The sequence below is a fragment of the Jaculus jaculus genome, chromosome 1 (genome assembly GCF_020740685.1).
Source record: "Jaculus jaculus isolate mJacJac1 chromosome 1, mJacJac1.mat.Y.cur, whole genome shotgun sequence".
NCBI classification, from domain to species: domain Eukaryota; kingdom Metazoa; phylum Chordata; class Mammalia; order Rodentia; family Dipodidae; genus Jaculus; species Jaculus jaculus.
Window position 1 is genome coordinate 299,354,524 of NC_059102.1, and position 15,253 is coordinate 299,369,776.

General features: G+C 35.6%; 1 protein-coding gene across 5 annotated transcripts in view; it reads right to left on the reverse strand.

Annotated features, from left to right (window-relative positions):
- Positions 1-15,253, reverse strand: part of Rasal2 (RAS protein activator like 2) — a 328,009-nt gene that overhangs the window by 81,873 nt on the left and 230,883 nt on the right. For all 5 annotated transcript variants that reach the window (XM_004658760.2, XM_004658759.2, XM_045142447.1 and 2 more), the window contains one exon: positions 9,514-9,620. In XM_004658760.2, coding sequence (XP_004658817.1) covers positions 9,514-9,620 — 107 coding nt within the window. The remainder of the gene's footprint in view (positions 1-9,513; positions 9,621-15,253) is intronic.

Genomic DNA, 15,253 nt, shown 5'->3' on the forward strand with positions numbered 1-15,253 from the left:
CTCTCAGCCCAGAAACCCACATTTTAAACAAGCATTCAATCTCTCTCTCTCTCTCTCTCACATTCTCTTTTTGCTAAGCAAAATAAAATTTTATTATGAAACTTTTAAATATAAAATTCACAGAAATTAATAAACAAATATGTATGAATTAGACATGTTAACATGACATTGTTATATATTAAAATAAAACAAAATCTAAATATGTATGCTACTATAACTGTTACATGTTACATATTAATATATTAAAATTTGCTAGAGGGGCAAATAGGAAGATGGGTAATACCCTTCTCTCACAAATATTTCTTAAGCACTCATTCTTTTTTTACTTTTATGTTTTTTTTTTTTTGTTGTTGTTGTTTTTTCGAGGTAGGGTCTCACTCTAGCCCAGGCTGATGTGGAATTTACTATATAGTCTCAGGGTGGCCTTAAACTCAGCCAACTTCCTACCTCTGCCTCATGAGTGCTGGGATTAAAGGTGTGTGCCACCATACCCAGCTATAATCCATCTTCCAAATCCAGCACTGTTTCACTACTATGAACGGTTCTCAGCCTTTAACAACTCAGGTGGACTGGACTGGACCCACAGAGATATCTAGAATAATATCCCCGTCTCAAGTGCCTTAACTTTAACTATATCTGCAAAAGTCTCTTTTGGCACATGCGAATTGGGCTCACATTATTTCTGTAATGTTTAGTACATTGGATTGCTTAATATTTATAGAACACTACTACTAATTAGCTTGAATTACTGGGGAAAATCCAATTAATGCCATATATGTAAATATCTTTTTTTCTCAATTTTATTTTATTTTTTATTTATTTATTTATTTTAATTTTTTAAATTTTTATTTGCATTTTCCATGATTATAAAAAAAAGTCCCATGGTAATTCCCTCCCTCCCCACCCCCACACTTTCCCCTTTGAAATTCCATTCTCCATCATATTACCTCCCCATCACAATCATTGTACTTGCATATATACAATATCAACCTATTAAATACCCTCCTCCCTTCCTTTCTCTTCCCTTTATGTCTCCTTTTTAACTTACTGGCCTCTGCTACTAAATATTTTCATTCTCACACAGAAGCCCAATCATCTGTAGCTAGTATCCACATATGAGAGAGAACATGTGGCGCTTGGCTTTCTGGGCCTGGGTTACCTCCCTTAGTATAATCCTTTCCAGGTCCATCCATTTTTTTTTTAAAATTTTTATTATTAACATTTTCCATGATTATAACATATATCCCATGATAATTCCCTCCCTCCCCACCCCCACACTTTCCCATTTGACATTCCGTTCTCCATCACATATATGTAAATATCTTATGCACATGTGTGGTGGTTTGATGCAGGTGTCCTCCATAAACTTGGGTATTCTGAATGCTAGTCTCCACAGCTGATGAAAATTGGAAATGAAAGCCTTCTGGAAGCAGTGTATTGGGAGTAGGCTTATGGGTATTATAAGCCAGTGTCCCCTTGTCAGTGTTCGGCACACTCTCTTATAGCTATTGTCTACCTTATATTGGACAGGGGGTGATGTCCACTCTCTGCTCATAACATCATTTTCCCTGTCATCACGAAGCTTCCCCCTTGAGCCTGTAAGCCAAAATAAACCCCACCCCCCGCCCCGCAACAAGCTGCTCTTGGTTGGGTGACTTCTGCCAGCAATGTAAACCTGACAGCAATCACTCAAAAATGATTCGATTAAAGCCAACCTTGCTGTTTAAAAAGGAAGATTCTGTATTTGGACTATATTTACTTCAGTTTCTCGATTAGGTATATGCTTTTTCACAGACTTTAACAGTGACTGAGGTGATCTTCAAGTTCTGAGTAGGAATATTAAAGAACATGGCTTTAAGGCCTAAAATTATGAGAATAGTTCAAAACAAATAAAAGGGGCTACAGAGATAGCTTAGTGGTTAAGATACTTACCTGAGAAGCCTAAGAACCTAGGTTTGACTCCCTAGAACGTCCACATAAGCCAGATGAACATGGTGGTACATGCATCTGGATTTCATTTGCAGTGGTTAGAGGCCCTGGTGTGCCATTCTCTCCCCCTCTCTTTCTCTTTCACAAACAAACAAACAAACAAAAGACATATTTTAAAAAGACTAAGAACATTTTCCTAAAGTAAGGTCTACTAGCCTATTAGTCTATTGGACAGTCTCCCAGAGGTTATCTTGGAAGCCTGAAAAAGCATTAGATAATATAATGTACAAGGCATTTTTTTTCACTGTCAGGGGAGATGGACTAGATGAATTTAATTGAAGTCTTCTGTCTCTCATTTCTAGGACTCTAAGAATAACAGTATCACAGATGGAGGGTGACTGGAGGCTATTAGTTCTTGTAGGAAAATAAAAATCTTCCTGCCTTGGGTGAAAAGAAGCACTTAAAATCTGAATAATGGTAAGTAAAAGGAACAATGTGAACAACACAGTAACTCTTTCGGCAGGTCCATCAGGACAACTACCTTATTCTTTTTGTACAGAATAAAGGTGAAAGAAAAGAGAAATGGAAAAGATTTTATCAGGCATATTTATTACTTCTAAAAGGTATTCCTTAATTGTATGGTTTTTAATGGTATAAGTATTTTTCCACTATGAGTTTAAGTATTAAGATATTAATAAAATAACAGCATGCAGTCGCTTTTTATCTACAAACCTCCAAAGATGTTAAGATACTGATATATTTTACTATAAGGCAAAAAAATCCAAAAAACAAAAAAAATGATACCCAACCAGGACAGGAGGCTGAGGCAGAACTGTCACAATTCTGAGGAGAGTCTATGATACAATGCAAAAGCCTGTCTCAAGAAGCCAATAAATCAATAAATTCAACTTGTGGCTTGGATATTCACTCGTATTACAGAGTCTTAGGCTGGTCAAATATCACTATGTCACAGTAAAGCAAGTACTTTGGAAATTTAAATTTGTGATCGGGTATACATATAAATGAACAACTAATTTTCAACTGAGTCATCATTAGTAACAACAGACCCCTGAGAAAACACTATTACTGTTTATTTTATGTCAGATCTGAAGGAACAAAAGAAGCACTGATGCTCAAAGGTAAGACCAAAATGAGTCCCTCATGTTCTACCAATCATTTTCAACCCTGGGTTGCATCTCAGAACTATCTTGGAACCTCTGGAAAAATGTAAAAACTCTATGCCAGATATTGCGATTTATTTGGTCTGAGATGACTTAAGGCATCAGCATATATATTTTTTAAAGTTCTTAGATGATTTTCATGGAAAACTGGAGTTGAAATCCTCTGGTTTGGACAATGAACACTTTCTGGTCTTTATTAAGTGCTCATGAGGCTCCCTGTCTTTTTGTTTAATGTGGGAAAACTTATACAGATCATATAGAAGATTTGATGCAAACCAGGGAATAATAACAGCTGAGCCTGACAATCTGATACTTATGAAACAACATAATATATTTTTCTTTTATATAGAACTTTAACATAGTCTTCATATTATTTTCCAGAGCTATGCTTTCTTCTATAAATTATACAATTTTATCATTTGACAGTCTTTTATATTTGCCTATTTACTTGATCGGGACTACTCACATGTCACAGTGAGAAGAGCACAAGGAACATTATATAGGAATACTTTAGCTACCACTTTAGTTCAACTCTGCTCTCTGTATGTCTTTACATATTTCTTTTTACTGCCTGGATTCTTTAAGAGCTAAGCTCAAAGCTAATACAAATGCAGCAGCTGTGACTGCATTGTGCTATCCTCACAGGGTAGGCCAACTCATTCCATTGTGCTATGGAAATGAGAACACTAAACTAAGCACCTGGCCCGGAACACAAGTGGCTCTCTCTCAGCCAGTGCCACATTGATGGAATCCTCTAAGTACAAGTCATGCAAAAACCATAACTATCAAGTCACTTTATAAATAGATGATGAAGAAGCTAGTTTCAAAAACTTAGACATTATGAAAAAAATATAATCAAGTACAAGACATGGTCATTTCCCCTGCGTTAAATTTATATGCCCAGATCACTTACTCAGTTGTTCCTCATTAACCCTGTAATAACTCTTAAGTGTAGCTTTATCAACACATAAAATATACACGAGTATTTTATTTAGAGGAAAACAAAGACATACAAAGGCAAAAAAAAGCCTGGCAAGATGTTAAAGGAAAACAACTACCTCATCCATAAAACAAAATATTTTAAAAGGCAAAACTACTATTCAAATGACTAAGATTGTTTTTGAGGAATCTAAGACAAAACTCAGAACTACAAAAACACTGTGAGCCTATACAAATGCATGATACCTAAAAGGCTCAGAGAAACATCCTTAAAAATATATCAGTAAAAATTTTATCTAGTTTCAGCTTCCAATATAAGTAGCATAGTATATGTTCTATATAAAAAAGCTATAACCTCCAACTGTTAATTAAAAATTCTTTTTGTTGAGAAAAAAACTCCTAATCATCTTGCACAATTACACTCATTCTAAATAATCTCTTATTAAATGTTATTAAATATTTATTAGTTCATTTGACTAGAGACATCAGTAAAACCAAGAGAACAAATGTGAGATAAACTCATTTCTATTGGTTCCTTACATAAATCATGCATATTTTATCCACTCAACTTTTTAAAAAAATATTTTATTTCATGAGAGAGAGAGAGGGAGGGAGAGAATGGATGTGCCAGGGCTTCCAGCCACTGCAAACAAATTTTAGACATGTGCGATCCCTTGTGCATCTGGTTAATGTGGGTCTTGGGGAATAGAACCTGGTGGCTTTGCAGGCAAACGCCTTAACCACTAAGTCATCCCTCCAGCCCCACTCAACTTTTTTTGTTGCTGTTGAATGTTTGCTATGTATGAAGTAGTATACTAGGCAATCGGGTTGGTTATAAAGATTAGAATAGATATTCATTGCAAAAGAGACCTTTTAAGCAAGTAACTGCATTTGGAACCAAGGTACATACAAAGAAACACAGAATGAGAATGGAAGGACAGAAAAACTATCCTGTAGATCACTGCTTTTTTCTTCTTCTTATGGTTATGGTTAGATAACAGCAAAAATCATTCAAATATTCTTAGAAACCAAGGCATTGTCTTAACCTATAGGGCCCATAGCCATAAGCTTATACTCTGCTGTACTAGTTACCTACCTTCAGTTCTTTAAGGTATAATGTTTGTGAATGAGGAAGACAAAGATTTTGGCCTTTCCTACTTTAAGCTCACTGCTACAGTTACTTTTTTGACCTTCCAGATATCAACAAGAAGGATGAGAACCTCTGACTTTTCTAGGATCTCCTTAAAGATGACTACTATCCTAAGAATATCACTTAGTGCTAACTTAAGAATTGGTGTGTGTACATGCACGTGTGCACTGGCCTTTTTATTTTTACCTAGGTCCATGTATCAGGTTAAGCACATAACAACCAGCTACACCCCTATCCTCTGGTCTGTCCTATTGGATGATAGTACTTTAACTATCACCCTGAGTTGGGACAGTGATAGCAAGAGGAAAATGGAGTTAATTAAGGGAAGAATCAAGTAACTTACCAATATTTTACAGCAATAACAAGTTAGTCAAGAAAAATCATTTCAATAAATACAACTCTAATATTTCAGTAGCCAGCATAATTTAGCTGGGACAAACTCAGTCACAATCTTGGTTAAATCTACCTTTCTAGCCTTCTTGCTTGATATTCTTGCCCACACAGTTTTCAAATTCTGTCACATTGAGTCTTTTCTGTATTTCTTGGAAGCATTTGTGCAATCTAATGATGTATGTCTTTACAAATTGATATCCCCCCAGCCTGGAGTAGTACACTTCTTTTCTTTTAATTTTAATTTATTTGAGGGGGGGAGGGAGGGAGGGAGGGGAGAGAACTGGCATTCTCAGCCACTGCAATCAAATTCCAGATGCTTGTGCCACCTAGTGGGCAGGTGCGACCTTATTCTTGTCTCACCCTTGTGCATCTCGCTTATGTGGGATCTGGAGTGTCAAACATGAGTCCTTAGGCTTCACAGGCAAGTGCTTTAATGCTAAGCCATCTCTCCAGCCCTGGGGTAGTACAGTTCTTCTCAATAATGTTTTTTCAGTCTTTGAAACTCATCTCAAACATTATTCTTGGGCAAAGTGTCACATTTACTCCTGGGTTGTTAATAGTTTATTTCACTACCCTTATCTACTACTTTATGAATACTGTCATTTTTTTGTAACCCTTAGTGCTAGACTACATGCTCTCTACAAGAAGGAAATTCTGTTTACACTTGTTTTCCCAGTATCAAGCACAATATACCAAAAAGGCATTAATAATTAGTGAATCCTCAATACTTTATCCAAAGTAAACATTTAAGAAGTCTATAAATTATTTTAGTCAGAAAATGATAAGATCTATCTTATCTATTCTCAGCAAATCTGAAAAAAAAATGAAGCTTGAAAGAATTAGGTCCACCTTAAGGGTTTACTACTCATTCTTTTGAGATCTAATTCAATGAGTGATAAGCTTGCTTTCTGTAACAGCAACATTTGAATCCAAGGACCATGAGCTCTTGGGCTAAAATATTGCTTGTTACTCTTCATTAAGTTAATACAAAATGATCTTTGAAATGCTGTATAAACAATTTAAATACCTTAAATTCTGTTCCCCTTTTGAATAGATTTCCCATTATCAACATCCAAGGTGGTCTTAACTATAAAAATATTGTGTGTTAACCTGAAAATGAGATGTACTTTTAACCAGAAATATATTTGAATGAGGTAAGTTATATTAAATTCTGGTATATGGAGATTTAAAAAAATATAAATGTACTTCCTTATCTACAAGTATTACTAGGACTAATTTAGTCAGACTATTTTTGTTTCTCTTTAAAAATATAAGTTTTTAATCCAGCTTGATCTAAAAACAAGGTACTTCACAAAGTAGACTCTTCTGGAAAAGAAGTTTTATAAATATCACATGCCTTCAATATTTTAAGTATTCTAAAAGGATATAATCACAGAACATACCCATTAAAACAAATATAATCTCACCTATTCTCTATCACTCAGGATATTGGCACTTCCCATGCTATATACCACATGAAATAATTTTTCTATTTGCTGTTTTTTTAAAGAATTTTTAAACTTTATTTACTTGAGAGAGAGAGAAAGCCAGAATGGGTGTACCAGGACCTCTAGCCATTGCAAATGAATTCCAGATACATGTGTCACCAGATGCATCTGGCTTATGTGGGTACTGCGGAACTGAACCTGGGTCTTTAGGCTTCGCAAGCGAGTTTCCTTAACTACTAAGCAAGCTCTCCAGCCCATACTTGTCGTTGCTGATTAAAAAAACAAACAAACCTGAATTCTGTTCTGATGGCTAATTTTCAGGGAACTCTCTAGGTGAGGGCCTACAAATGATTAAATTCTCCTAGACAGTGCAGTTCATGCATTTTGGACTACAATGTGTGAGTCAGAGGGCTTTTTCTTTCCCCCATTATTTCTATGATTACCAAATGAGTACACGCTTTGAAAGTGCCAGACTTCATGTGTGTCCATAACACAGCTTTAAAACTTTTTCTCAAAACTGATCAGTCTGAAGATAATTCTCAAATTAGTTGCCAATTTATTGTCCAAACGCTATTAATTTGAACATAGGTTCCAGTTCCAGGCTTGATTCCCCAGCACCCACATATGCCAGATGCACAAGGTAGTTCATGTATTTGGAGTTCGTTTGCAGTGGCTGGAGGCCCTGATGCGCCCATTCTCTCTCTCTCTCTGCCTCTCTCTCTCTCTGTTGCTCTCAAATACTTGAATAAATACAAACTAACAACAACAACAACAAAAAAAAGAATTTGACATTTTGGGGTTGGAGAGATGGCTCAGCAATTAAAGGCACTTGTTTAAAAGCCTGAGAGCCTAGGTTCAATTTCCCAGTGCCCACATGAAGCCTCATGTACAAAGTGGCATATGTACCTGTAATTTGTTTATAGAAGGCCCTCGTGGTTCTATTCTCTCTCTCTCAAATGAGTGAATAAAAATATTTTTAAAAAGAATTTTTCATTTGATCCCAGCAAGACAGTGTCAAAACTCCAAGTTGGAACTCAATCTGAATTTAGCCAAGTGTATCACTGAAGTCTTTATATAAGTAGTTAATTTCATTATATGGGAATCTGCATTTTTCAGGAAAATAAGAACTGAATGGCAAAAAAATAATTTCGTAATTTGATTTGAGATTAATACATCACTCACCTGTAATATTTAATAGTTATAAAATTTATAAAATTCTGAAAGATGCTGCAGAAACAGATAGCCACAAATTTTACATGTCCCTAGTATTAAAAAAGTAGATAGTTTTTCCTTGGGATAAACAGAAACTCAGTTCTACTCACGAGATAATTCCAACTAAAAAAAAAAAAAAAAGTACTATAATAAACAAAGAACCATATTAGCTTGGCTAAATTAAGAGCAAAAAAAAAAAAACCTTTTCTCCTACCAAATAGACAACTCTTTCTATTTTACACTGGTTTTTATTGTATCTACAATAATGACCAACCTCTTTAGGTAATTATTTTCAAGTATGACTTTTAATAATATAAATTTTAATATGTGTTTAGAAATTAGAAAGTAAGTACATATTTTTTGGGGGGGAGGAAGAAATGATTTATTTCAGGTTTAAGAGAATCCAGGGGAAACACCATTAATGGAAGAAGTAGCTGGCTTAATTCCATATATCCAAGCAGAGAGACAGTACTAAGCCAGCAAGCACAAGTAAACAAAGAAATGACTCAAAATAAGCTACTTACAGCTACAACAAAAAAGTCCTAAGAAGACCAGTTGACCTACCTATCCTCTGGCCTTTCTATCTCAGCATGCTCTCATCAAAGTTCTGTATCTAATATTGATTCTTAGCATGGCCTGGTCAGTATAAGGAGTTACCTTTTTTCAGGGTAGTTCATAGTCATCTACACATGCTTAAACAAAACACAGGTCAGGCCTCAGGGTTAGAATTAACAATTGTCTAATTCTTTGTGATTCTGAGCTACAACTTCATGAGTCTCACCTCCCTTTCCTCATGCTCTAGCTCTAGAAAAATAAGATTATATTCCCTCGATTAAAAGACAACTGCAAAGATTTGCCCTATATGGTATAGATGGATTTAAATTTAATGCAGAAATACCCCACGAACAAAAATAACATTCCCAAAAATCTATTAGACCTTACACTGGGCATTAGCCACAGTTAATAACAAGTTGATACCTCTGTTCTTTTCCTCAGTGTGGTATTAGAGAACAAAACTTTTAGATCATTTAGTTGCTATCTCTAACTCTAAGAAAAGGGAACAATTTTTTGTTTTTGTTTTTCAAGGTAGGATCCCACTCTAGCTCAGGCTGACCTGAAATTCACTATGTAAGCCTTAAACTCACGGTGATCATGATTCTCCTACCTCTGCCTCCAAAGTGCTGGGATTAAAGGCGTGCGCCACCACACCTGGCCTAATACAATTTTTTTTTTTTTTTTTTTTAAGAAAAGAAACACTTACTGGTACTTTGAAGGGTGAGGTATTTGCAGTGTCCATGGAGTTGGGTTTCTCTGATGTACTGGTCCCTGAGATACTCCGTCTGCGGGGAGACCTTTCTGCTGGAACCTCTACAAAAGAGGAAGAAGTCAAAATATCATTAAGCATCCAAAATTTCAGATCTTACCCTAAACTGTAAAATTATTATTTTTTTCCATAAGAAACAAAAGAGTTTTAAAGGTGCATTACATTTTTTATTTCCACAGACTTTATCTTTGTGGAATTTTACTTATAAAGACATTAGAGAGACTTTGTCAGGGTTAAGAATTTGCGTTTGGGGGATAACTTATTTCCTTTTCTGTGCATAAATAAAATATTTCCTGTGACCCACGCTTAGTATCTTCAAGTTTACTTAATGCTTACATCTCAGACCATATGGCTCTATTTCTGTATCAACAATTTAGGAGTTAATAGAATCAAAAGAAATTTCTAATATTCTTGTGAACAAAATACAGTCCAGTGCTGCATAAGATGTGATGGTACCTGTACAAAGGTCAAAGTTCAGTTCTGTAGCGATAAGATGATTCACAAGATTGCAACAATAGGCTATGAAAAGACTGAAAGCAGCTGCCAGGATAAAATAATATATGTGCCTATGCAGATATAAAAATAGATCGGCTTCTCCTTGTTCTAGCAAGATGACCTTACTATGATTTACTATGAAACTGTACTGTTCACTAACCTAACAAAATTAGGATTTTTGCAGATGATGTGATCTCTAATTTAGTAACTATATTAAGGTTGCATTTTAAAGAATTTTTTCATAGTGAGATATATATATATATATAGAGAGAGAGACAGATATATACATGCACACACAGATAAGAGATATATACATATTATACCTTTATCACAACTGCTTCCCATCTCCACTTGAACTGACAGACATAGGAATCCAGCTTCTCAGATAACATTAGATAATCTCAACATGGACAAGAAAAAAAAATTCATCCTAAAAAAAGTATTCTGTGTTATCTTCCAAATCTTAGAAAATAAAGAGTAAACCATGACTCCGGAGACTGACATTTTGATTCCTGCTGTTCTGCCTTTAAAAGATAGATGTAGTTTAAACTTCCATTTCTGGCCTCCTGGCCCCTGGGATCCGTGCTACTTCCACTTAAGAGAAAGCATTTTTTCTCTCGCTCCCTCCCTGTCTTGCTCTTCCCCCTCCCTCTCTACAGCTTGCAGAGAGCGAGCAAGAACGAAACACACAGGACTGCAGCTATTCATTCAATCAATTGTCCGACTGCATATCCTCATTAGTTACTTTTAGGCTATTAACAGACATTCAACCACTGCCTCCTTCACTTGTAGAAAATTTCACTGTATTACACTAATCAGCAGCAAGAAAAAAAATATTTACGGAAATTTACATTTGGCTAGTGTTAAAAGGACACCATTTTACACAGACCCAGTAATGCACACAAATCAATGCTGCCTAGGAAAACCCAACTGGAAGTGCTTACCATATTACTGTTCACCTGCTGGGTGCTGATTTTCTTTTCCATGACTAAACATCTTCTCTGTGACATATTGACCAGAAAAACAGCCAAATTACAACATTCCCAACGACTGAGAAGTTGACACTGTGTCTTATGTATCTGCAGTACAAGGGGAGTCCCATGCTATTACTGTATTTTAAAATGATGACCGAGAACTGTGTCTCAGTGTCTCTCTAACCATCAGTGGGTAAATGACCTTTAATGTACAAAGCCATTTTCAGAATTAGGCACACATGACTTCTAACGCATATCTCTGAAAAATGGCAGTATAATTACATCAGATTCATGGAAATGGCACAAAGGAATTGAAGTAATTCAGCTCATCAGAATACACAGAATAGCAAGACCTTCAAACAACAAGGCTTTGCAGAGTAACTATCCAAGTTAGGTGATTCTAAAATGAGGAGGCAAGACAGATGGGGAGAGGAGTTAGTGAAGAGAAAACTCTCTCGTCTTTTCTCTGATAATTATCTATAAAGGATCTATACCCCATATTAAATTAAGATATAGGAGACTAAATATTATAATACAGCATATTTTAATCTCTGAATAAATAATAGTGAAACAAAACTGGGAGAAAATAAGTTTCATTAGTTAGGATAAAATGATCTAGCAAAACTGTTTTCTTAATACTCAATGTTCTAGCTAAGAAAAAAAAACTGAAATTCATTTCCTCACTTTCCTCTTAACATCTAATTTTAGTTTTCAAGCATATGAACTCATTAAGCAAATATATTTCAGTGCTTTAACTATCTGAAACTGTACTGGCTAAACTGAGCAACTGCAATTCAAAAGCCAATAAATATGATTATTTAGTGTATTTTTCTTATATAATTCTCATTCTGTATCATAAAAAACTCACAACTCTGTTGTAGTTTATAGGATGTTTAGTACCAGAAAGAAGCAAATTATTCTTGAAGACTGACCAAGAGGAGAAAGGAAACCAGATAAACTAAATCAACTAGGGAAGAGGAATAGCTTAAGATTTCTCAATCCTCCACAATAATCACCAGATACAGAAGAGACCTTTCAAATATCCAGATTCTATACTTCTCAGAAGATTCACTGTTCTAAAAGCTAATACTCACTTAGCAACAAAGTAGCAGTTTTAGCAAGAGCAGATCTGACAGCCTGCTGGATTAGAAACAGGCAGTCCATTACAAAACTGGTCCTGCTACTTTTTTTGTGTGTTTTGGTTTTTGAGGCCCAGGGTGGCTTGAATTTGTTATGTAGCTCAATATGGATTTCAATGCACTTCTGCATCAGTTTCTCAAGTACTGGGAATACAGGTGTGTCCCACCAATGACAGCTTGTCCTATTTTTTTTTTATTTTTCGAGGCAAGGTCTTGCTATAGCATAGCCTGACTTGGGATTCACAGGGTGGCCTTGAACTTACAATCTCCTACCTCTGCCTCCCAGGTGCTGGGATTAAAGGTGTGCGCCACATCCAGCTTTGTCCTGCTCTTTATTTTTTAAAGATTTATTTTTTATTATTTTATTTATTTGAGAGTGGCAAAGAAAGAAGGGAGAGAGAGAGAGAAAGAGAGAGAGAGAACGGGCACACCAGGGCCTCTAGCCACTGCATACCAACTCCAGATGCATGTGCCATCTTATGCATCAGGCTTATGTGGGTACTAGGGAATTGCGCCTTGAACCAGGGCCCTTAGGCTTCACAGGCAAGTGTTTAACCACTAAGCCATCTCTCTAGCCCCTCCTTTCTTTTGTATGACACAGAGAATTGACATGCCAGGACCTCCAGCCACTGCAATCAAATTCAGGTGCATGCCCCACCTTGTGTGTCTGGCTTACGTGGGATCTGGGGAGTTGAACATGGGTCCTGAGGCTTTGCAGGCAAGTGCCTTAACCATCAAACCATTTCTCCAGCCTTCACTTTTTATTTTTGAGGTAGAATTTCACTATAGCCCAGGCTAACCTGGAATTTACTATGTAGTTTCAAGGTGGCCTCAAACTCACAGTGATCTCCCTATTTCTGCCTCCCCAGTGATGGGATTAAAGGCATGAGCCACCACCCCTGGCTCATATTTCTTTCTTTTTTTAAATTTTTTTGTTTTATTTTTATTTATTTGAGAGTGAGAGAGAGAGAAAGAGGAGAGAGAGAGAGAGAATGGGCATGGCAGGGCCTCCAGCCACTGCAAATGAACTCCAGATGCATGTGCCCCCTTGTGCATCTGGCTAATGTGGGTCCTGGGGAATCAAGCCTTGAACCGGGGTCCTTAGGCTTCACAAGCAAGCGCTTAACCACTAAACCATTTCTCCAGCCCGTGGCTCATATTTCTTAATAAATAAAAGCCATTAATGTTCTTTGAATTGTGTATGTTTATATGGAAATTTACTTATTAATTCAACTTTTTCCTGAGTGCATACTATTTGCTAAGACCAAGAATATTTGAGTTAAAAAATATTAAAGCCTTTGCCTTAACTTATTTGATATTACAGAGGCAAACAATTATGATATCATGTGCTATTAGGTGATATGTTTCTTTCTTTTTTTTTTTTTTTTTTTTTTTGGTTTTTCGAGGTAGGGTCTCATTCTGGCCCAGGCTGACCTGGAATTAAATATGTAGTCTCAGGGTGGCCTCGAACTCACAGCATTCCTCCTACCTCTGCCTCCCAAGTGCTGGGATTAAAGGTGTGTGCCACCACACCCGGCTTATGTGTTGTTAATTTTTATTGAGAACTTTCTTATATGGAAAATACTTTTTTAGGAGAAATAAAATGTAGTAAGTAAGCTCAAGAGAGATGTGAATGTCCAGTAATTTTAAATGGGTAGTTGTGTTGAGAAGGTAAGGTGTGAGTTGGTACTTATGTAGATAGGAAATCAGCTTTGCAGATCTACTAGGACTATAGACAAGAGGGAAGCTAGTACAGATCTTCTACATAAAGTACAAATGGGAGGCTGGTAGGATTTTTGTACCAGTGACTATGTAAGGAGCAGGAATTGAGGCATTTGTGTTCAAATCATGTGGAACACATAAGCATACATATGAAGACTTTAGCATTTTACTATGCAATGATAAATTACATTGGTAAGATGCTTTACCAAAAGCACACACAAAAAAAATCACACCACAAAGGAACCCCAGAGATGCTATTGCTGGTACTATCTCAATAATTTTCTTTTTTGAATAATGATTGTGATTTAGGATAAATTTGGAATGTTTCTATGTTTGGAGACAGAGTAAGGTAAAAGTGATTACTGTATTACTTAATAGGCTCCAAAAGCCTATGTAAGTATTTTAAATGAGAAAAGTGTTATAATGATACCATGGCAAAATTGAGTATAAACTACTTTTGCTTTCTGATTAGTCTCTTTTAACTATATCATACATGCATATAGTACATTACTCACATAGGTAAAATGTCATGAATTCTGATAGTCTATCATTTTAGAATGTTATTATTGTTTAAAAAAAGATGATGATTTTAAAATACTGTTTAAAAATAAAAACAAATACCATAAAATTATTGTAACATTTGTTTTGTGATTAATTTATGCAGGGAAATGTTTTTATGAAAATTTTATGTAATACTGAATTATTGTGATGAACTAATGGAATCTATAGTGTTATACTTGATCCTTGCTGCACATGCTGACTGGCAATTATTCTCTTTGATGAGAATGGATGCAAAATTTAAAGAATAACTTTAATGTGAAAGTAAGTACAGAGAATTCAACTAGAAAGATGAACAAAATGTAGAAATATTTAGATGGTTCCAATTTGGTGGACAATGATGCAAGGGGCCAAAGTATGACAGCATCATTTCTCAAAATAAAAAACAAACTCACAGATGAAGCTACTGTGGCATACAGCACATGTCTAAATGTTTACATTAATAACAAGCCAAGTTGGTTCCTTGTAATTTTGTATAAGAAAAATAAAAAAAATACTTTGCCAACCATAATTGCCAGTAGCACTTTAATATGCTTGATAATATATTTAGAAACACATTCTTAATGCTGTTTTCAAAAGAGAATGCTTCAAATACCTTTTAAAAACCCACAGCATTTCAACAAAGCACGATAAGATCTAAAACAGAGACCAAACTCTGTATATCTATTCAAACCACTGAAATTCCAGTGTGAAGAGTGTTGTTGTGAATAAGACCACTTCACTATAATGTTTTCCTTCATACTGTGTAAAGGATAGCATTGCTCAGGATGAGGTATGTTAGTAATATTA